The sequence below is a fragment of the Myotis lucifugus genome, unplaced genomic scaffold (assembly GCF_000147115.1).
Source record: "Myotis lucifugus unplaced genomic scaffold, Myoluc2.0 scaffold_60, whole genome shotgun sequence".
Taxonomy (NCBI): domain Eukaryota; kingdom Metazoa; phylum Chordata; class Mammalia; order Chiroptera; family Vespertilionidae; genus Myotis; species Myotis lucifugus.
In genome coordinates this window covers 5,514,842-5,538,512 of record NW_005871108.1, presented here as the reverse complement: position 1 = coordinate 5,538,512, position 23,671 = coordinate 5,514,842, and the positions used below count along the sequence as shown (strand labels likewise).

General features: G+C 38.7%; 1 protein-coding gene across 7 annotated transcripts in view; it reads right to left on the bottom strand.

Annotated features, from left to right (window-relative positions):
- PHF20 (PHD finger protein 20) overlaps positions 1-23,671 on the bottom strand; it is a 132,341-nt gene that overhangs the window by 63,098 nt on the left and 45,572 nt on the right. For 2 of the 7 annotated variants that reach the window (XM_006089479.3, XM_023754435.1), the window contains exons 3-9: positions 17,564-17,735; positions 16,151-16,235; positions 11,083-11,162; positions 7,495-7,879; positions 3,539-3,652; positions 2,626-2,814; positions 1,938-2,117 (exon numbers count right to left, since the gene is read on the bottom strand). In XM_006089479.3, coding sequence (XP_006089541.1) covers positions 1,938-2,117; positions 2,626-2,814; positions 3,539-3,652; positions 7,495-7,879; positions 11,083-11,162; positions 16,151-16,235; positions 17,564-17,735 — 1,205 coding nt within the window. Of the gene's footprint in view, positions 1-1,937; positions 2,118-2,625; positions 2,815-3,538; positions 3,653-7,494; positions 7,880-11,082; positions 11,163-16,150; positions 16,236-17,563; positions 17,736-22,792; positions 22,877-23,671 lie in introns of all 7 variants that reach the window. The other 5 variants (XM_023754440.1, XM_023754436.1, XM_023754437.1 and 2 more) reach the window with 5 other exon arrangements.

The window sequence follows — 23,671 nt, the reverse complement described above, 5'->3', positions numbered from 1 at the left end:
AGGCTGAAAGAAATCTTTAGGAAGAAAGGAAGACACTTAAAATAGTAACCATGTACATAAATAAGACTATCTCTTTTGTCTTCTTTAAAATATATAATTGGTTACAGCAAAAATTATAATATTATACTGTGAATTTTATAGTATGTGTAGATAAAATACATATGACAACTACAGCATAAAGGGGGGTAAATGGAACTATACAACATTTTACATAAAGTGATTCAATATTAATTAAATTGTGAAAAGTTAAGGATATGTGTCATAATCCCTAGAGTAACTTCTAAAACAAATGCTAAGAAGTAAAAGCTAATAGATAAATTACAATGGAATTCTGAAAAAATATTCAATTAACCTAAAAAAAAAAACAGAAAAGAACAAAACAGAGAAGATAAACAGAAAACAAAAAGCAAATAGTAGACCTAAAAACAACCATATCAATAATTATACTTAGCCGAAACCGGTTTGGCTCAGTGGATAGAGCGTCGGCCTGCGGACTGAAAGGTCCCAGGTTCGATTCCGGTCAAGGGCATGTACCTGGGTTGCGGGCACATCCCCAGTGGGAGATGTGCAGGAGGCAGCTGATCGATGTTTCTCTCTCATCGATGTTTCTAACTTTCTATCTCTCTCCCTTGCTCTCTGTAAAAAATCAATAAAATATATTTTAAAAAAATAATAATAATTATACTTAGCCCTAGCTGGTTTGGCTCAGTGTATAGAGCATCGGCCTGGAGACTGAAGGGTCCCGGGTTCGATTCCGGTCAAGGGCATATACCTTGGTTGCGGGCACATCCCCAGTAGGGGGTGTGCAGGAGGCAGCTGATCAATGCTTCTCTCTCATCGATGTTCCTAACTCTCTATCCCTCTCCCTTCCTCTCTGTAAAAAATCAATAAAATATATATTTTAAAAAAATTATACTTAATGTAAATAGACTAAACATTGCAGTTAAAAGCAAAACTCGACTATATTCTAACTATAAAAGACACACTTTGAATTTAAAAACACACTTATGTTAACAGAAAGTGTTCAATATACCAGGCATACAGTAAGTAAGTACCTATGCACTAATATCAAACTTCAAGTCAAATGCTATTATAAAAAACAAAGTGATATTTCATATTACAAGGGGGGCAATTAATCAGGAGGACATAACAATTATAAATGTGTATGCACCTAGTAACAGAACTTCAAAATACATGAAGCAAAATTGACAGAGTACATTCTCTGACCACAATGGAATTACATTAGAAATCAAAACAGCAAGTTTCTTTAAAAACCCCATTACTTAGAAATGAAACGCATGCCCTAAGTAACCCATAGAAAACAAATAAGTCACAAGATATTTGAATTGAATGAAAATGAAAATAGAACATAACAAAATGTGTAGGATGCAGCTAAAGCAGTGCTTAGTGGAAAATTTATAACTCTGAAAACAATTAAGGTCAAAACAGAAATCGCCGAAACCGGTTTGGCTCAGTGGATAGAGCGTCGGCCTGCGGACTGAAGGGTCCCAGGTTCGATTCCGGTCAAGGGCATGTACCTGGGTTGTGGGCACATCCCCAGTAGGAGATGTGCAGGAGGCAGCTGATCGATGTTTCTCTCTCATCGATGTTTCTAACTCTCTGTCTCTCTCCCTTCCTCTCTGTGGAAATCATAAAATATATTTTAGAAAAGAAAAAAAAAACAGAAATCAATGACATCTTAAAAAGACAAATAGAGAAAAATAGGTTGGTTCTTTGAAACTATCAAACAAAATTGATAAACCCCTAGTCATACTAATCAAGAAAAGAGAAAACACAAACTAGCAATATGAGAAATGAAAAGATATAACATTAAAATAAGGGAATATTATTAATAAAAGGTTAGAAAAACCCATTAATTATATTTCACAATCAAAAGTATATATTAGGAGAGAATTATGTTAACTCTGAATATGAACCTGCCACAGTAGAAACCTCTTGAAACTCAGCAAGGAGAGAAGCCGGTTCTGTTTTCATAGCGTTTTCTCCCATTGACTTGCAGTTCAACTCCAAGTCTGTAACCCCCAATCCATCCCCCAGGGAGTGGCAAGTTAGTGCAGATGAGATCTGGCCAGTTTCCAAAGGAGATTTCAACTGACCTGGAAGGGAAAAAAAAGTATATGGGAAGCATATACATGTATATAATCTGGGTACCAAAAGTACTTCAACAGACTAAGAAAGCCAGGAACTTTTTACAGGAAGCCATTCATCTCATAGCATAAAAGAATATATTCATAGGCTCTAGCACATATAGCCAGGGCTGGAGCATCTCAAAAAGGCTAATAAGAAGCTAAAGTGAAGGGAGGACTTGTCAGAAGCATTAACTAACAAAGCACAGGCACTGGAATGAGATGGCATCAGAAAGACAGAGAGAGGAGGGCAGGGCTCTTCAAGCATTGTACATCCAACCCAATATTCAGATGTATATAAGGAAAACCAATCTCAAAAAGTTATCAGTGAAGAACAATAAAAAACACTGCAGCCCATTCAATAACTTGATTTCAAGACCATCTAAAACTTGTGGAAGGTAGTACAAAAGATTTAGATTGGTTCACACCGGACAAGCATCAGGTTGGGAATACAATTCCTTAGCAGAATTTGACTTACCTTCTTCAGACTCCTTGGAATTGGATGATGTATTTTGCAAAGAATCAGTATTAACTGTATCAACCATATCTGATACAACCAAGTCAGGATCTAAGATCTCGTGGGTCCCATTTGTGGACAGCCTGGAGGACCGTCTCCTTGATAAGTCTTTGTCAGTGTTTTCTGGGTAGTGTTTTGACTTTTCCTGGGCTATAAACCATTAAAGAGAGTTATAGTCAAGAGATCAGAAGAAATAACTCTGCTACTACAGATTTCTGAGCTGGCTGTCCTCCATAAGGGCTTTACAGAGACTTCTGGAATATAAGACCAGTGATTAAAGGAAATATTCTTCCTTGGTTTATGGCTGTAAGTAAAGGCACAGTCACTCTGCCAGGATAAAACTTCCTTTATTTAAGGATTCATAGTCTACAAATATGTGCCAACATTATGTCCCAATCTTAATGTCATGTCCCAATCTTAACAACTAAGTTCTATGTTGGAGCTTTCTACCATAAAAGTCTATGTACTGACTTTCAAAGTCAATAAGGTTTATAGAGCCTTAGAGTCATCACAAATCATTTTTGGAGCCAACAGGATTTTTTTTTTAATCAATAAATAGTATTTTTAAAGTTTCACTCAGCATATGAAATCCATCCCTTCCTAAGTCATTAAATTTCCAGTGGAATTCAAATCAAATGTAGTTTATGGGTATGGAAATGACACCACTGAACCCAACATTAATGGAGTTCATGCTTTGAGATTTATTTTTCTTCTAGCAAAACTCCTTTTGATCCAACCACATCCCACTCACATTAGATCCTACAATCAAGGACACATCTTTGAGTCTATAGGGCATAGGGGAAACATGGATACAGAGGAGGCTAACCCAATTGAAGCCAAGTTCTAAGCACACATACACAGACTGAAGACTCACATGAATTTTTGTCAAGCCGAGGACGTTTTAATGGAACTTCACTTCCTTTTGATATTTTTCGTCTTCTCAATTCCAATGTTATTGGTTGCAAAGTTTGAGAGTTTGAATCCACAGCTACAATGTAAATAAAACCACACAAACAAGGAATGTAATTACAATGAGGATTGAGTGCTCCAATCCTCATTGTTAGGTATAAATATCACACACACACACACATCCTTGCATGACAAACAGACCAAGGAGCATTCTTACTTAAGCTAAAGATGGGTGGGGGGAGGGTTGAAATGGGTGAGAAATTATTTCCTTGGAAGGTGCTGACATTCATGACCCAGCTCTAGTCATATACTTCTCTCCTGAAACCCTCTCTTTAAAACACTATATCCCAATATGACTGCTTTAAAATATGAAAGTGCAAGAGCAATATTAAAGTCATTTTTATTACATCAAGTCTTTTTTATTTTTTTATTTACTGATTCTTAGAGAGAGAGAGGAAGAAGGAGAGAGAAAGAAACACCAATTTGTTGTTCCACTTATTCATGCATTCATTGGTTGATTCTTGTACATGCCCTGACCAGGGATCGAACCCACAACCTTGGTGTATCAGGAAGATGCTCTAACCAACTAAGTTACCCAGCCAGGGCACAGCATCAAATCTTTTCGTCAAAACTTGATTTATCCAATACTCTGAAAATCTACCATGCAGGCTGATTCATAAAATGTGAACCCTGGAAGTACAGCTTGATTGTTTTCAATCTCTACTTGCTAAATTAGTTAGCTTGGCATTGGTCCTAGTTTAGAGAGACTAAAAAGAATGTCAAAATTTATAACCTCTAAAAACAATTCCAGAAAAATCTCAGGAGGCTATTCTATTTGACAGTCAAAGTTCCAGGCCAGATTGCTGATCACTAGCAAATCCAGCTCTGACATAATTTAGCAGTGCAAACACTAAACCCTTGGACAGTACTCTTTATATTTAAATCTAATACTTAAGAAGCTCTTCCCCAATCAGGAGAGATAAGATTCCAAAAGGTAAGTAGAAGAAAAAAACAAAAGATAAGAAATTGGGAAGTGTTGGGCTAAGGGGACTGATGAAGGTTAAAAGGAGAGAGAAGGATAAAAAGGAAGGAGGAGGAAAGGAAAGAAATTAGAAGCGAAGAGGAAGGAAAGGAGGGTAGAGGGAGTGGAGAGAAGACTCATCTAACACCAGTAGCTTCAGATGTGCCATCTCAAATGGCCAAACAAGAGACGAGGCTGAGCTCTGAGGAAGCAAACAAGATGAGAGTGCTGAACTCCTTGGCTCTTCCTGTGTTCAGCTTTCCCAATGTACCAACGTTATTTTGTTCCAAGTGGTGGGAACTTGGAGGTCACACACATTCCAGATTAAACACAAACAACTCTCCTTAAATAGCTCAGCTCCTGCCCCAATCAAGTCTATAATATGGAGAGCTCAAGGCTCCACTGAGTCAATAAACTTATTCCAAGCAATTTTTAAAGGGGACATGAACTATATTATAAGCTATTTGGCAAGTATTCTTCACTTTGATACCATATACAAACTGGGGCTGACTACATTGAACTTCAGTGTTTCCCAAACTTTCTTACAGTAAGAATCATCTGGGAAGGTTGTTTAACAATTCACATTCCCAAACCCTGCTCCAGAGATTCTGACTAGGAAGGAAGGCAAGTGTTAACAGTAAGCTTGGAAAATACCATGTCTCTCTTAAATTGATTCTATCTGGTATGAAATCCTACACTTACAAAATAAAAGCAATAAATTGGATGGCATTTTTTTATCTGAGAGAAGTCTGCAAGCTGAAGAGCAATTACCCCAATACACACTTTCCAGAGAGTACAAGCCAGAGCATGAATAGCTAAAAAATCAGTTTCACAACACTCAGTTCCCATGTTTACATACTTTCCTAAACTGAGAAGGGAGACATTTGATTTCTGCCAGTTCACCTTTTCCACTTCTCCCATTTACATAAAAAGGCCTGTCTCTCACTCATTCTAAATGACACACTGTCCAGAGGTTTAAAACCTCTATTTTCTCAACTAGGATTCCTCATTTGAACACCAAATACACAGGTTATTTTTTCAATTCTCCCAAGGGTAGTTTATAACTAGTACCATTTGAAATGCACAGGAGATAAGTCAATTCATTACAGATCATGGATACCTTGGGTATTAGAGTTTAATTCTCTCCCGGAATGCTGTTGAGAAAGCCAGTGAATTTAGGCCGGTGCTGTCCAACAGAAATATAATGAGAGCCACAAAATGCAAGCCATGTATGTAAATTTAAAAATTTTAGTCGTTACATTAAGAAGTTAAAGAAAAAAGTGAAAATGATTTCAAGAATATATTTTATTTAACCCAATACATCCAAAATTATTTCAACATGTAACCAATATAAAAAATTGAGATATTTTACATTCTTGTGGTATTTCTTGTACTAAGTTTTTGAAATCCAGTTACAGCACATTTCAATTCAGACTAGCTACATTTCAAGTGCTCACTAGCCACATGGGCTAGCAGCTACCATACTGGACAGCGTAGGTCTAGCCCTAGATTTGTCTAGAGACAATTCCAGCATGCTCAGCTTTTGAAGACAAAACCCAGTTACAACCACTGAAGGAAAATGTGCCTTATTTCATCTGGGAAGAAATCAATCCACCTAATTCTCTATCTTAAAATTAGAACTCAGATGTGAGAAGGTCTACTGGGAATGATGACTAATGCATTTATTTTAAGTAAATTAAGGTAGACTTTTTGCCACAGAAATTAAATCTGATGTAACTGTCTGAATTGACAGAACTAGCATTGGAAACAATGAAAGAACTAATTCTGTAGTTCCACAATTTTGATGAAAATAACATTTATATATCTTTTACAACTTTCAAACTTGTGAGAAAAAGTAGGTATCACTTTCAAATGTCCTAGGGCAGTGGTCGGCAAACTACAGCTCGCGAGCCACATGCGGCTCTTTGGCCCCTTGAGTGTGGCTCTTCCACAAAATACCGACTTCTGCGCATGGGCCACGAAGTTTCAATCGCACTGTACGTGCGTGCCCGCACGTGGTATTTTGTGGAAGAGCCACACTCAAGGGGCCAAAGAGCCGCATGTGGCTCACAAGCCGCAGTTTGCCGACCACTGTCCTGGGGGATTCAGTTTTTCAATATTCATGTAGAGAATATGCAAGCCAGAATATCTGAAGACCACTGCCAGATAATCATAGGCATTCAGTTTAGAGATCTTTTGGGAACTCTTCATGCCATTGACTCGATCTAGGGAAGTGTTTGACTTAGGAAGAAATTCAGGGTGTGTTTCATTCTGGGTTATTCTAGAAAAATTCCAAATTTCAACTTCATTTAACAACTGCACATTCTTTTCTAAGTCTATATCCTTTAACCTTGACTCTTACCAATTAGCCATCTCAGCTTTTTATTTAGACTGTGAAATTTTTCAATCAATAATCACTCTCCAGAGAACTCAATTTCAACTGCACCCATGCATTTCTAGGTCTTTGGCACCATTTCCTTCAGTAAATTTCCTTCAGATGCCCACACCTATTTTACTTCTCCTTTCCTCTTTCTTGTCTCTCATAAAAACTGTATTTCCTGATCCCAGGTTCTATTAAGCTCACTTCAACTGAGATCATTTAAACAGGCACTAGTAAAAAGCCTTAGCTTATTAGGTTTTATCATAAAAACTGAAGTATCTAGAGGGCAATTATATACCCCTCAGAAGCTCAATCTCTGCCATGTTTCCCAACTTATGTTCATCTAGATACATTTCTCCCTTAAAATCCAACTTCAGGGACATGACTTGTTTTCAGATCATAGAACAATTCAAAGTCAGCCACAAAAATGAAGGATTGATGTATAGAAGTGATAAAGAACCACATAGGGCCACAAAAAAACACTGGCATTGTCCTTGCAGAGCCCACTTGGGAAACTCACCAGTAGGAGCTATGGAAGGGGGTCTGCCTCGTTTTCTTTTTGGCTCCCTCAAGTTTTCTTGTGGACTCTTCACAATGTCATTTTCAGGTTTCTTATCCACTTGAGCATCTCCAGAGTACTCTCTGTCATTTTCTGAAATGTTCTCCTTATCTTCCTTCTCGTTCTTGGGAAGGCTTTTCTCTGACACCTTTCCCTTTTCAGAACAGATTAATTTTCCTTCTTTATCAGGATGCTTGGTTCGCTTTTCTGTCTTTAAGGCTTTGTCTTCTTTGTCTTTCTTCAGACTGACTGTGACTTTTCTCTGCTCTTTAAACTTCTCTCGTTTATCAGATGATGAAAGACTTTTGTGATCTGTTTCTTTAGGCCTAGCGTTACCCACAATATTCTAAAATGAGCAAAATAGCGATGAAACACACTTTGTGATTACGAGCAAATATAAAACCAGATAGTTCTTTGCAAACTTATGAAGATAAACACAGAAATTAAAAGGACATAATGCCAAGTCACATAATGGTTACCACTAAAAATATCTAACCATAATCTGAGGCTTGAGAACCAATCCTAAATTTAAAGAAAACAATGGTCATTAGCTCCCTTAAGATTAATAAGTCACTAGAAAATAATTAAAGGGACAGATAACTACTGCAGGGACCTCTGGTGGAAAGCAATCTTTCTAAGAAAATGCCTCATCCCAAGCATGACTACACTGACCCAGGGCCTCTCAGAGGCCCGGCTTAGTGTGCCAGTGGATGCTGATTCCCTGTGTAGAACCCATACTGATAACTAGAGGCAGAAAGGAAAGTTGTAAAGATTTTCCAAGCCAGAAACAGAGTCTTTGCTTCCTCTACTGGGTAAAGGCTGTGCTCAGTCCAACAAGCCACCTTCTGTATTCCTGAGTTAGTTACTGAGTTTTTATCTATCAGGAGGAAGTTACTTTCCTCCTAAATTACTTTCTTTAAAATTCACCTTTAATTTATTATGAATGTCTCATAATAAAGCCAGCTCTGAAGTTTCCAAAACTATAATTAAGTTTATTTGTATATGTATCTCTCTTCCAAGACCTCAATCTCTACCATATCATATTCATATGAGATCCCCAGCATCTAAGCACCCACTAAGTACACAGACCTTTGTCAGAAGCAGGAGGAGTGCCTAAAATACTCACTGAATAAAAGTTTAATTTGTCCCATAGGGAACAATAATAAACAAGGAGAATCCCTGAGGTTAGAACTTAGAAGGAAATATTTTTTCAAGTCCACAAAATTTTCTGAAAGCAGCCAGGTTTGAGAACAAGCATCCCTCAGTAACTGCTGGCAGAAACATAAATTGGTGTACCCAGCTTGGGGGGCGGGAAGGTGAGGGCTCGGGCAGGCGGCAGGCAATTCAGGTCAAAAGACTTTTGAACTAGAATGAATTCCTAGAAATAAAATTTGCTAACAGAATCAGACTTGTGCATCCAGATTTACAAATATCCTAACATGACCATTAGGGAATTGGTTACACAAGGAAGGATATACACATCTTATAAAATACTATATTATAGCCATTAAAAGCCGTATTCACATACAGAATTAAGAAACTTGGGAAGCCCGGCCAGTGTGGCTCAGTGGTTGAGCATCAACCCATGAACCAGGAGGTTACCGTCTGGGCACATGCCCGGGTTGCAGGCTCGATCCCCAGTAGGGGGTATACAGGAGGCAGACGATCAATGATTCTCTCTCATCATTTATGTTTCTATCTCTCCCTTCCTCTCTGATATCAATAACAATATATTAACTTTTTAAAAAAGAAACTTGGGAAATGTTATTTCATTAAAAGAAAAGAGCAAGTTATAGTACAGTAATATACTATATGACTCCAATTTTGAAAAGAAATATGAATACACATAAATATTTAACAAAAAACACAGGATATACATCAAAATGTTAATAGTTAACAGTAATTATATCTAGATGATAGACTTACAGTTTTTACTTTCTTTGTGCTTTTCTGTACTTTCTTAACTTTCTATAGCAAACTTTTTTTAAACTTCAAAAAATATATAAATGTTCCTAAAATATAGCTTATCAAAACTTTGAGACAGTGTGGTCCTACAAAAAAAATCTCAATCTGTTCTAATATATATGAAAAAAGCTTTAAAAACTGTCAGATTTTTTAAAAGAACTTTTGCTTTATAAATGGCCATTACAGAACCTTAGATTAATAGGGTCAAAAAGAGCTAAGAAGTCATTTATCCAAATTATATGTACTCTTGGGGGAAAAACACAAGCAAATAGGTGCCACAGGCCTGTGTTTGACCACCCACCAAGTCTGAGATAAGGTGAGACACTCAGAGGCATCTGGAAATTGAAAACTGAAGCACCCATAAATGCACACTGGGTAAGGTGCCCAACTCTAAGCCAAAGCACCAAGAGCCTATCAATTAGTTTATTGAGTAGAGCAGAATAAACAGCTGAACGTTTGTTTTCTGGAGCACTGAATTTCCATTTGGGGAGGTTCTGGACACAATCTGACAATTCTGGGCAAGTTCTTAATATGGTCCTCTATCTATATTAACTCATTCCATGAACTGCACACAAAAACTGTCAAAGAACACCAAGATAATGTTTTAGAATACTGTGTAGCTCTACGGGGCAAGTTATCAAAGAGAAAACATCTTCAGGGGTAAAGCCTTATAATTTTGTCAATTTTCTGAAGCAGAAAATCATCAAAAGGCAAAAACGTTGTTAGGTTACCTTTAAACACATCATATATCATGATCCTTTGAAACTGCTAAATATATGTACAAAAGAATTTACAAAAATTTGTGATGAGAAGCATTTGATCATCATAAGAAAAAATACAACAGGTTCCAGCATCACAAAATATTGTCACATCAACAACCACCAAACAGGTGAGTAACAGTAATAATCAGTTTTTAAAAACATCAATATCCAACTTTTGATTTCTTTCCCCTCAACTACTTCATGAAAACATAAAAAAGACAAAAGGGAAAAAATTATGAAGAAATTAGGCAACACTTCTAGATGGCCCATATCTGTGCACACCGTATTTCCAACATCAAAAGCAGGTCCTATGCTCAGGCAAATACATGCCTGGGACAGGAAATAAAATTTTCAATGCAGGCACATCTAGCATAGGTGACTGCCAAATCCATGCCAAACTGTAGCTCTGTAACCACCAGGTCATGGTCCTGAACTTAAAGACAAAGTTAGACAAGGAGAAAACAAACTCTAGATCTCCTCAAGCAGTACAGGAAGTTTCCTGTGACGGGGGCAGGACACATGAAGAGAAAATAAAGAATAATAACTAGACACTTTAATGAAAAGATAAGGAAAACAGATAACAGGTAATGGTATCCAAGTACTTGGCACTTTTGAAAAAAAGAATCTATATTAAAAGAAAATGGCAGAAAGAGACTAATATTTACAATTTCTGAAAATGTGCACATTGCTTCCTGGTGAAACTGTGTCAGATGGAGGAAATAAAAACTTTGCCATCATAAACAAAGGTAATGTCTTTATTTGAGAAACAAAACTATAATGTTAGTATTATTCATACCACAAAGCACAAAACCACATATCTCACCTGATCTTTGGAAAAAGCTTTGACATGAATATGTTTGACAGTCTGAACTACTCCATCATAAAATTTCACAGTGTAAGTACCTAGAATTCAAGAAGATATCATGATTTTAACTTGCAGTTTCATGAAAGTGACACAACTTTTCAAAGCATAAATACAAGGGAGCTCCAACCACAATACTATAATAAACTTATGGAAATTAAAAATTTCTTTAAGAATGCCTTACCTATGTCTAAGATAATAGTATGCCTTTCTTTTCATCTATATAGATAAAAATCTATCAAAAACAATTCACTTTTATGATGCTTCATTAAAATAAAAAAAAAGTTGCATTAAATTTAGACCCAGAACAAAGAGCAGTATAACAATTAAGAATCTGAGGCCCAGCCTTGTGTGTATTGGGATAGGGGCCCTAGCTGGTTTGGCTTAGTGGATAGAGCGTGGCACAGGGACTGAAGAGTCCCGGGTCCGATTCCGGTCAAGGGCATGTACCTTGGTTGCAGGCTCAACCCCAGCTCTGCTTGGGGCATGTATGGGAGCAACCAATCAATGTGCCTCTCTCACATCAATGTTTCTCTTTTATTCCACCCCACCCTCCATTCCCCCCACCCCAATATCTCCCTTTCACTCTCTTTCTAAAATCAATGGAAAAAATATCCTTGGATGATAATTAATAAAAATAAAAGCACCAACCCCTTCCCATCATAGAAGATAAAAGCCAAGCTAACACTTGCATATGTAGGTCTAAACCTTCCTTTTATCTCTGTGCAAAGCTGTTCATATAGTGCCAACATCCCTGCATTTCAAATGTATGATCAGTTACAACACAAAGAAAACAAAAAATAGTAACAGCTTCAACAAGAGACTCTAGAAATAAGACCGTTTCCACAGGATCTCCCGTTATAAATACAGACTTCAGACATAGGACCAAAGAGATTGACTAGGAGGAGGGTAAAGCAGGAACATAACCTAAGAATATGCATTTAACTTTAAGGAAGAGGAACCTGATTAGCCTGCTCACTCAAGTTAGAGAACCACAGATCAACAGGAAGAAACAATTCCTCATTTTGCTGTAAATGTGAACCTACTTTCAGTTTCCCCCAAGACTGGGAGCATAAAGCCCTGACAGACAAGTGGTCTCTGCCATCCCCAGCATGAAAAAGGGGAGCTGGGCAGCCCCAGCAAAGAGCTGAGATCAACTCACCAGAGATGGCTTCCGAACAGAGTCCCTGGAACCAGAATCCTGTCTTTTACCACAACACAGACCCAGGGTCTACAAGGCTACCAGGTGTGGCTGCCTTCACACTAAATGATGCTAAATTACCATTGCCAAAGAACAATTCCAGATGAAATAACTAAATAATACAGCATTGCCCTCCCCAGTTTCCAAGGGCTAAATAACTAACTCCCTCAAGAAACTCTAAAGTTGCTAGTTATTGGTAATTCAATCATGTCAGATTCCCAATGCCAGAAGCTGTTGCTCTCCACTCTGGCTAGAGCCCGCCCACCAGCCTGCTCAGTCAATAAATAGCCTCAGCAAAACCACCAGAGAGGTTAACAGTAGCAAGAAAACCAGACCAAGCCTACCAAAGATGAATCTATAGCATTTGACTTCACTATATCCTTGGCCTCCGTCTGGCAACACCAACAATTCAGAATGACTTTTATAGGAAATAAAAGGGCGCCCTGCCAGCAGAGCTTCTACTAACAGTGCCATTAAGCTGTGGTGGCCCCTGCTACAGATGAAACTGAGGCAGGGCAGAAAATACCAGGGAAAGAGGGAATAGAGCCCAGCATTGTCTCTTCCAATCCTGCAATTGCTGGAATGAATCCTGATGAACTAGAAACTGTATACCAGCTCCCACAGATAAAACCTAACACAAAGGCAGCACCTACGGGTCATTATCTCATCTTAAAAAATCTGAGCTCCCACAAAGGCTTTCCCTCACAATCTACAGTATGACGATAATAACACCCAACTGGTTCCACTAATCGGGTTTCCCTTCCCCCAAGAACCAGTAAGGGGAAGAGAGAAAAAAAAAGAACCAGTAAGGATAGCAGCATAATATAGGACTTCAAATTCAAGAACTAGGGAAAACAGGGTCTGGCAGAAATACCACTCATTTTCAATGTCCTTCAACTAAAATTTACTGGACAGTATTCAGAGCTTATAAAACCTATATATTAGGGCAGCAAGTGACTGGTTTAGGAATAACTGCCTCAAGACTCTCTTCTCCTATCATTTTAGTTCATGGAGGAAATAAACTGAAAAGATTTTTTAAAACAACTTGTAAAGCCCCAATTTAAAAGACATTTAAAAACCTTAATTAACCACGGCTGACAATGTGGCCAATGACTTCTAGCTCTTAAATGATCATTTCAAGAGACTTCAGCCCTGGCTAGGTAGCTCCAGTGGGTTAGACATCGTCTGATATGCCAAGGTTGAGAGTTCAATCTCCAGTCAGGGGACCAAGCCAAAACCCAGAACTGTGCATGATAGCATATTCTGAGATGTGTTTTCACAGCCCTGTCTCTCACCAGACAACCAGAAGTTGGCATGTCCACTAACAACCAATATGTTACATCTCAGATTGGTTACTAGGTATCAGTATCCTGCTCTAGCTCCTTTAAAAAGCAGTAATGGAAAAAACAATAGGGAGAGTCGCTTTCCTTTTGACCAACAGCCATTTAGATGGGCTGCAGGGCTGGGTGACAGGTTACCAGAAATCCTCCAGTCTGTGCCTGTTAAGCTGTTCATTGTTATAACAAAAGCCAGCCTGGACCTGCTGAATGTTGTATTAATTCTGCTGTTTGCTTGTAGTTGAATAAAAATAAAAACACTTAAAAAAAAAAAAAAGACTTCAGACCCACCCCCACAAAAAAGAACATTATTAACTGTAGACAGGGGTCCCTCCCCACTCCCCTTATAATTTATCTGCACTATCTGCTCTTGCCCTGCGCCTCCTCCTGGTAGCTCTATCTCAACACCTCATTCTGCCTTGATCTAGGTCTTTTTTTTTTTTTTTAATCTATGATGCCAAGCTCTGAGCCCTCCAAATATTAAATAATGCCTTTAACTGGTTCCATCAAGACACCCCCAACCCCTCTGTGAGACAGCTCCCAGAGTTCCCCAACGCCTCTTCCTCAATCTGCTCCTCAATCTGCTCCCTCATCCAATCTTTTTTGCCCCATTTCTGTCCTCCACGTGACTCTGAGATATCATTGAAACAAAAGAGATATGTTATGTTGCTTCCTTTCTGCTAACAATCTCCGACCTACAGAGTTACCCATGTTACTACCCACAACTTTCATTTGACCTAAGGTGCAGCCATTTACCCAAAGGGAAAACACTTAAATGGATATTATTCTGGGAGGAAATATGACTTGATCAGCATAAATCAACATAATAGACTTTCAAGAACACATCTATGTACGTGAAGAACATCTGTATTTCATATCATGATTTAAATACAGTGAAAGCAGAAAAAATTATTAATCTTGAAAATGAGACTAAAAACATAAACTATGTCTTTTACTAAAAGGATCTGAGGCAGTTTAATAACATATCAGCTTCCTTTTAAAATAAGTTTTTAGGCCCTGGCCGGTGTGGTTCAATGGTTACATCGAAGGGTCTCGAGTTTGATTCCTGGTCATGTACCTGGGTTGAAGGTTCGATCCCAGGGCCCAGTCAGGGTGGGAGGCAACCAATCTATGTTTCTCTCTCACATCGATGTTTCTATCTCTCTAGCTCTCTCTCTCCTTCCCTCCCTTCTACTCTCTCTAGAGATCAATGGAGGCTTAACAACAACAAAAAATAAGTTTTTAGGTTAATGTAATACATATGAAAAATAGTAATGGGATTTTATTTTGAACACACGCTTATAAATGTAATTTAAGGAAACAAGGAACTACCCAAAAATTCTTAATCAATCATAAACTAGAGGATTAGTAATTGCTTGTGCAACTTAGAAGATATAACCCTGCTTTGGAGGCCTGAGAGCTGTGCTTTAAGGATAATGTATATCTGACACATAAATAAACCTACATCTATTAACCCACAATGTTCTAATAGCTGGCGGGGGGGAGGGGGGGGCAGCGAATGTAGCAATAGAGAAACTAAAAATTCTGCTTCATAGAAATGAATATTCTTTTTTTTTTATCATTTCACCCTATTCTCATGTTAAAAACTTCTTGATCAGCCCAAGGTTCAGCATTTAGCAGAGTAATAACTTCATGGAATGAAAAGTCAATTTGGCCTTACAGTCACCCATAACAGTAGTACTAAGAGGCCTGACCACCCTAAATATTCATTACAGAGATCATGGACAAATCATATATATCCTGGTAGAAAATGCTAAAAAAATATATCACTTGAACCCAGAGTCTGTCGACTGAATGTCAGGATGCTGACAATACATACTATCTCCCTCCTCTTGCCTTTGTACTAGCAAAATGAACCTCTATGGGCATAGTCCTTGTCCTGACTCCTCAGATGTTCTAAAATCCGGCAAAGGCATCCCAACTCAGTGCTCTAAATCTGAGCATCCCAATTTCAACTAGCAACCCTGACATTACAGACCATCTTTAATTACCTTACATCCACAAAGCACATTTTTAAGAAATGTTTGTAACACTATCAACAAAGAATTTTTTTAAAAAAAGAAAAATAAAAGATTAAAGAGCTTTCAAAAAAAATTTTTTTAAAAGAAATGTTTGTTGACGTTCACTTCACTTTTAGGCTATTCACAAGTAAGCAAAAGGAATATTAGGGACTTACTTTATTATATTAGGAACTCCTAGACAGCAAGAATCTATACACTTCCCAGCAGAGTGACAGATGAACCATGACTATTTTAAAAAATAATGACTAAAATTTTGAAAGCAATGAATCAAACTCCCCTATTTAACCCAGCTTTCTCTCCATTTTTAATTTCTTCCTAACTCCTGACACAATGATTAACTTGAAGAGATAGGATTCCTAACCAATAAATACATACTGAAAACATACTATCAAACCCTAATATATAAAACTCCCCTCTAAGTCATTAATATTACAACTCAAATGCCTTACCATCCTTGTTAACAGCGGTGACTTTGGCTGGATAAAAACGACAATCAGACCAGCAAGCAAGGACTTGCTCATTTATTTGAAATTCCTAAAAAACATTAAAAAAAAAAAAAAGATCCTGTTACTAATCCAATTTCACAGGACACATATGGTACCAGAATTCATAAAAGGTTGGAATTCACAAGAGTGGGAAAGGGAGATGGCTACTGGGATGAAGGAAGATATTTCACTGTTCAGCACTAGGAATCAAAACAAAAGGGATGACACAAGACTTTTTCCATCCTAGGAGATGTGGGCAATGCAGCATAGCACTAATGATAACCCTATCCTACCCTTGATAGTGACTCTAAGAGCTCAGGATCATCAGGGAATATACCCAGTATACAAGCTAGAAGGAAGGAGGCTACTTCATTTTGAAGGAAGAAACATTCATGCCACCTAAACCTACATGTTGAAAGGGACATTTGCCAAAGGAATACCCATTCACCTTTAATATTTCATACTCTTTTCCCAGTAGACAGTTTGCACTGATGCATTTTATAGAATAAATATTGAGCAATTAAATTGGACAACAGTGAACAATTCTAAATGGGGAAGGGGAGGGGGAGGGAGAGGAGGGCGCCTTAGCAAGGGTTCAAGTTCCCTGGTCCGGGTTAAAATGGAAAACAATCCAGGGCTGAGTCAGATCCAAAGGCAGCAGGATTTCTACAGATGCCTAAATATCTTTTTTAAAACACTCAAAACTAATACCTCATCCTTCATTCTGAAGTCAGTGAAAGCACCAAGCATAGTGATGAAATTTAACAAAAACAGATTCTAGTCAAGTCCAAGTTTTTCAAGGGCTTATAAAAGACCTTGATATGGCCCAGCCAGTATGGCTCAGTTGGTTGAGCATCGTCCCATGTACCGAGAGATCACTGGTTCGATACCTGGGTTGTGGGCTTAACCCCCAGTAGCGGGTGGGTGTGCAGAAGGCAGCTGATTGGTGTTTCTTTCTCATAGATGTTTCTATGCCTCTCTCCCTCTCCCTTCCTCTCTAAAAAATCTAAAAAATATATATTTTTTAAAAGACGTTAATATGAAGCTAACATAGTACTTCACATGGAATGATTGCTTAATACATGCTCAAACAGTAGATCAGCTTAATAAATGAACCAAAGGTATACAGTGGTGTAAAAGAGATTTAAGGTCCCCATTCATCATCAGTGAAGTTTCAACAAAGTTAGTCTATGAGCTGTCCCATCAATAACATCATTCAAGCAGATGACAACTGGGATTCTTCAAGTGCCCCAGATTCCCTGGGGATCTCAGGGTTGCAACTACATGCCCAAATAAAAATTTATCCCTAGCTGCTACTGATCCAGCTCATTGGTTTTGATCCAGCTCATTACAGAACTTTCCAGATCTGTTACTCACAGAAGATCCTTCCTCTTCATGTAAGCCTTCTTTTCTCAGCTGTATTTTCTCTAAAGGGCGTAAATAAGGACTGTCCCAGCAGAACCACTCATCATAACGATGGTTCCAACGCTTGAAATGGATAAGTACTTTTCCTTCTTCGTAGTCAATATCTTCTATGTGAGCTGGATACCTAAGTCAGAAAAGAAAATTGAAATGCCTATAAATACCCACCCAATATATCTAAAACAGTACCCTTCCAAATCTCTTTCCAAAGGAATAGGTTATCAAAGTACTAAATAAAACCATCATTTAGAGGCTCTACATAATGGTGTCCAATCACAAATTATGGAGACTAAGAGGCATGGAGTTCAAATCCCAACCTTGATATGCCTAAGATATGAACTATTAAATTAACCTTACAAAGTCCCCTCATGTGAAGTGGAGGAAGGATACACAGCACACTGGATTGTAATGCAAATTAAACAAGATGCCAGATACACAAGACCTGGGCACAAAAGAAATAGGAAGTAAACATTTAACAACTAGATTACATTTCACATGTACCAATAAATTAGAATGATCATGCAACCCAGACTGTATTAGTCAGTCTCAATTTTTTAAAAAATATATTTGTATTGATTTCAGGAAGGGAGGGAGAGAGAGAGAGATAGAAACATCAATAATGAGAGTCATTGATCCGCTGCCTCCTGCACGCCCCCTACTGGGGATCGAGCCCATAGCCCGGGCATGTGCCCTTGACCGGAATCCAGGACTCTTCAGTCCACAGGCTGACACTCTATCCACTAAGCCAAATCAGATAGGGTGAGACAGTCTCAATTTTAAGAATTTTGCAGAAAAAAAAAAAAAATCAAGATGGCGGCATAGGTAAACAACGGAGATTGCTGCCGCAAACAACCACTTCAAAAATACAACTAAAAGACGGAACGGACAACACCCAGAACCACAGGAAGGCTGGCTGAGGAGAGATTCTTCAACTAGAAGGAAAGAGAACAGCATACCGAGGCTCAGAGGAGGCGCAGTGTGGAAAATACAAAGGTATGGAGGTGCACGTGGAGCCGGCTGGTGGCTGAGGGCGCGATTGTCGTTTTCAATCAGGAGGGAGTCTCAGACTCTGAGCTCCAGATCCGGGCGAGTCTCTAGGGACTCAGACTCAAACGGGAGAAGCGGGATTGTCTGGCATCAGTCGGAACGTGAGGGCAGCTTTCTCTCCGAGGTTTGCAGCGGTTGCTGGGACTCTGAGAAGCAGAGTCTCTGGGAACGGGACTGAAAGCAGCCATAACTGCTCCCTCCACCCGCCCTGTTGATCCCCTGCGACCCGACCCGCCCAAGCCCTGCGCAGAGCCATTTGCCGGATAGCCTCAGGCAAAGGCTAGATTAGCACCTCTCCAGAGGACAGAAGTTTTCCCACTGCAGACACAGCTGATTCTCACAGCCAGTCGGCCTGGTGGTCAAATCCCTCTAGTATTAACTACAACAATCAAGGCTTAACTAGAACAAGACTGCGCACAAAGACCACAAGGGGGTGCACCAAGAAAGCATAAAAGATGCGGAGACAAAAAAACATGACAGAAATGGAGGATATGGAGCTAAAAAACGCAATTTTGAGGGCTTGCAATAATGTGCTAGAAGCTGCCAATAAACTTGATGAGAGCCTCACGAAATCTAATGAGACCCTCGATGCTATGATAAAGAACCAACTAGAAATTAAGCATACACTGACTGAAATAAAGAATATTATACAGACACCCAACAGCAGACCAGAGGAGCGCAAGAATCAAGTCAAAGATTTGAAATGCGAAGAAGCAAAAAACACCCAACCGGAAAAGCAAAATGAAAAAAGAATCCGAAAATACGAAGATAGTGTAAGGAGCCTCTGGGACAGTTTCAAACGCACCAACATCAGAATTATAGGGGTACCAGAAGATGAGAGACAGCAAGATATTGAAAACCTATTTGAAGAAATAATGACAGAAAACTTCCCCCACCTGGTGAAAGAAATGGACTTACAGGTCCAAGAAGCACAGAGAACCCCAAACAAAAGGAATCCAAAGAGGACCACACCAAGACACATCATAATTAAAATGCCAAGAGCAAAAGACAAAGAGAGAATCTTAAAAGCAGCAAGAGAAAGAAACTCAGTTACCTACAAGGGAATACCCATACGACTGTCAGCTGATTTCTCAACAGAAACTTTGCAGGCCAGAAGGGAGTGGCAAGAAATATTCAAAGTGATGAATACCAAGAACCTACAACCAAGATTACTTTATCCAGCAAAGCTATCATTCAGAATTGAAGGTCAGATAAAGAGCTTCACAGATAAGGAAAAGCTAAAGGAGTTCATCACCACTAAACCAGTATTATATGAAATGCTGAAAGGTATCCTTTAAGAAGAGGAAGAAGAAGAAAAAGGTAAAGATACAAATTATGAACAACAAACATGCATCTATCAACAAGTGAATCTAAGAATCAAGTGAATAAATAATCTGATGTACAGAATGAACTGGTGATTATAATGAATCAGGGACATAGAAAGGGAATGGACTGACTATTCTTGGGGGGGAAAGGGGAGTGGGAGATGCGGGAAGAGACTGGACAAAAATCGTGCACCTATGGATGAGGACAGTGGGTGGGGAGTGAGGGCGGAGGGTGGGGCGGGAACTGAGAGGAGGGGAGTTATGGGGGAGGGAAAAAAAGAGGAACAAAGGTAATCTGAACAATAAAGACTTAATTAAAACAAAAACAAAAAAAAGAATTTTGCAATTCATATAGTGGAATACCATGCAGTTGTTAAAAAGAACAAGATGGTTCTGTCATGACACAGAAAGCTCTCACAAGATGAAATACTAAATGAAAAGAGCAAGGTACAGAATACTGTGTATGATGTTATTACTATTTTTTAAATGAAAAATAAATATATTCATATATACTTAAATATACATAAAATAGTTAGGAAGATACACAAGAAACTAATAATGGTTACTTGTATAAATATGTTCAGTTCAGTAGATGAACTCTTCCAATCTCTTTTCCACTCCTCTTCTAGACTGAGATTTGGGAAAACCAATAACTACATTTCCCTGACTCCCTTACAATTGGCAATCAACCCTGGCCAGTGTGGCTCAATTGGTTGAGTGTCATCCCACACACCAAATGCATCAAGAGGTCACCGGTTCAATTCCCAGTCAGGGCACATGACTGGGTTGCAGGCTCCATTTGCATACAGGAGACAGCCAACTGATGTTTCTCTCTCTCCCCCCATCTCCCTTACTCTCTCTCTAAAATCAATAAAACATTTAAAAATTGGCAATCAAGGTCATGGAGACCATGGATTTAGAGGCAACCTATAGCGGCCAGATCTAAAGCTCCAGTGCAAGGCCAATCAAACTTTCTTGTAATACATATCATCAGGCCTAGCCAGCGTGGTTCAGTGGTTGTGTGTGGACCTATGAACCAGGAGGTCACGGTTCAATTCCCAGTCGGTCAGGGCACATGCCCAGGTTGTAGGCTCGATCCCGGTGTAGGGGTGCAGGAGGCAGCCAATTGATGATTCTCTCTCTCTCCCTCTACCATCCTCTTTGAAATCAATAAAAATATATTTATAAAAAATTATAAAATGTAGATTCTGATTCAGTAGGTGGAGCTTGGCCTAAAATATTTAAACAAGCTCCCAGATGATAGTGATGTGCTAGTCTGTAGTAGCAAGGGGCTAATGTCTAGTCACTAGCTTCCTGAGTCGGTCAAGCAGCAGTGGTGGAAGGGTGGCAATAACAGTAGTAACTTCTTGACTCACAGTTTCAGTGGTGGGTCCCTCAGACTGATAATTTAAGGGAGCCCCCTTGGGCCCTACTCCTCCAACCCAACAATTTATAAGTACCCAATTTCTTGTGTTAAACCCTTTTGTGGTTAAAGTACCCAGAGTGGTTTCTGTTTCCAGCATTTAAACCTGATGGATACAAGGGAGGAACTGCGTATGGAAAGGGCAAAAGTGAGAGGGAGACTTTTTGTAGTATATCTTTTAATACTTTTTTCATTTTTCAACCACATAAATGTATTGGTTATTCCAAAAATAAATAACTGGTTAAAAATAAAAATGAAAAATATTGCATGCAATTGTTCTCTTAATCAGATTGCTATTCTAAGTTGAGAAAATTTAGATTCTACCAATATTTTCTCCCTGCAACTTGGATTTGCATCATTTCCTTTCCTGTATCTAGCATCGCTGTACTAATAAATAAGTGCTACCTAAATGAATAGGCCTGCTGCTTGTGTCTGTATGCTATGTCCTCTTCAATATTACACTAGTATCCTTTAAAGCAGTTTGAGGATGTTAATCTATCACAGTAGGCTGCAAGTACTGGGCATTCTATAAATGTTCAGCATATGCATGCAACTCTTCCTATTCTTCCCCAAGGTCACATGTCCTGTCAATTCTCCAATCCCAAGGCTCTCAAACTCCAGCTACCATTTCAATTTCAGTCACTATCCAAATTTAGGCCCCCAACACTTCATGTGAGTATTTCTCACACAGGACTAAAAGGATATGCTTTTCAAAATTCCTAGTAGTACAACCATATATTAATTGCTCAAAAAATATTAACAGAAGGGATTAAACAGCTCTGAAACTAGTCTCCCTACTCCAATCCAACTGACATAAAGTTGCTATAAATACAAGATGTCTTGACAGCAGAACAGCTAACTGTAAGATCTGATGAACTGAGTAGTACAATTGTGGGAGATGAAAGAGGTTTCCTCTCTGTAAAATAGGGAGAAGGACATGGATATCTCAATTATATTTCTCCCGCTCTATTATTCATTTAGCCTACCAGAGACTAGTGAGCTTCCCTAAAACAACACAGCCTGCCTTAACACTCCTATTCAAAGCCCTTTTGTTAATGGTTTACTATCACAGGTCTTTGGCCAATGCATAAAATTAATTTTTCACAGAATTAAATTTATAAAATATACAGAATTTTTCTTTATACAAAAATCACATTCTTCCTAACTTCCTGGTAGTTAAATATATTTTTAATTAAAACAATGGTAACTGGTTTTAATTAAATTAGGGTACTAACTAATATTATGCAGCCATTTAAAAAAATTAGGCAGCTCTCTATGTACTGATTTTAAAAGGTTTCTAAGAAAAGTGGAGGGGGAAATCGATTCAAAACGGTTATGAATGCACTACTATTTCTTTGGGGGAATGGTGAGATATCAATACATTTTTACCTGTTTTAACTGTGTGGGCTATCTCTGGAAGGATGATCAAGCAACCGGTTTGCCTCTTGGGAGGGGAACTGGATAGTTAAGAAACTGAAGAGGAAGTATGAGACTCATTTTATTCAATGTATAACCTTTTCTATGTTTTGAATGTACCATGAGCATGTATTAACTATAAAAAGTATATAATTATACACTTATTTTAAATATCCTTATTTGGCAAAATAAAAAGTTGGCAACCTCAGGACAAACCCCAAATTCTTTTGAACTTGCACTGGTCAGTGTCTTCTATGTCAGCGGTCGCCAACCTTTCAACCCTCATGGACCACCAGCAGTCCCCAATTTCATTGTTACAAATTGAACATAATTAAAGCATAGTGATTAATCACAAAACAATATGTAATTATATATGTGTTTTCCGATGGTCTTAGGTGACCCCTGTGAAAAGGTCGTTCAACCCCCAAAGGGGTCACGACCCACAGGTTGAGAACCGCTGCTCTAACCAACTGAGCTACTCAGCCAAGACTGGATCCATAGAATCAACTCCAACTTCCTAGGCTAGCAACTCTGTTGCACAGAGTCTGAAGGACCTCTGGGCCCTCAGCTAGCCTAAAGCTTCTTCCTGGCTCAAAAAACCTCACAGTGCACAGGCAGCACACTATCTGCAGACTACATAAAACTCTCTAGGAGGATCAACAGTAACCAAGGGGTCAGCAAGGTCTCCTAAGGAGAAAGTGGTTCTCTCTACTTCTCTAAAGTGTGACAGTGATGCAAGTCACTCATGGAGGATGAAGAAGCCCAACTGCATTTCAGAGAACAGAGACAGTAGATCTTAGAGATCAACCCGGTAATGTTGAACCTCAGAGGTAAGGTAGGGAAGGGGAGGGG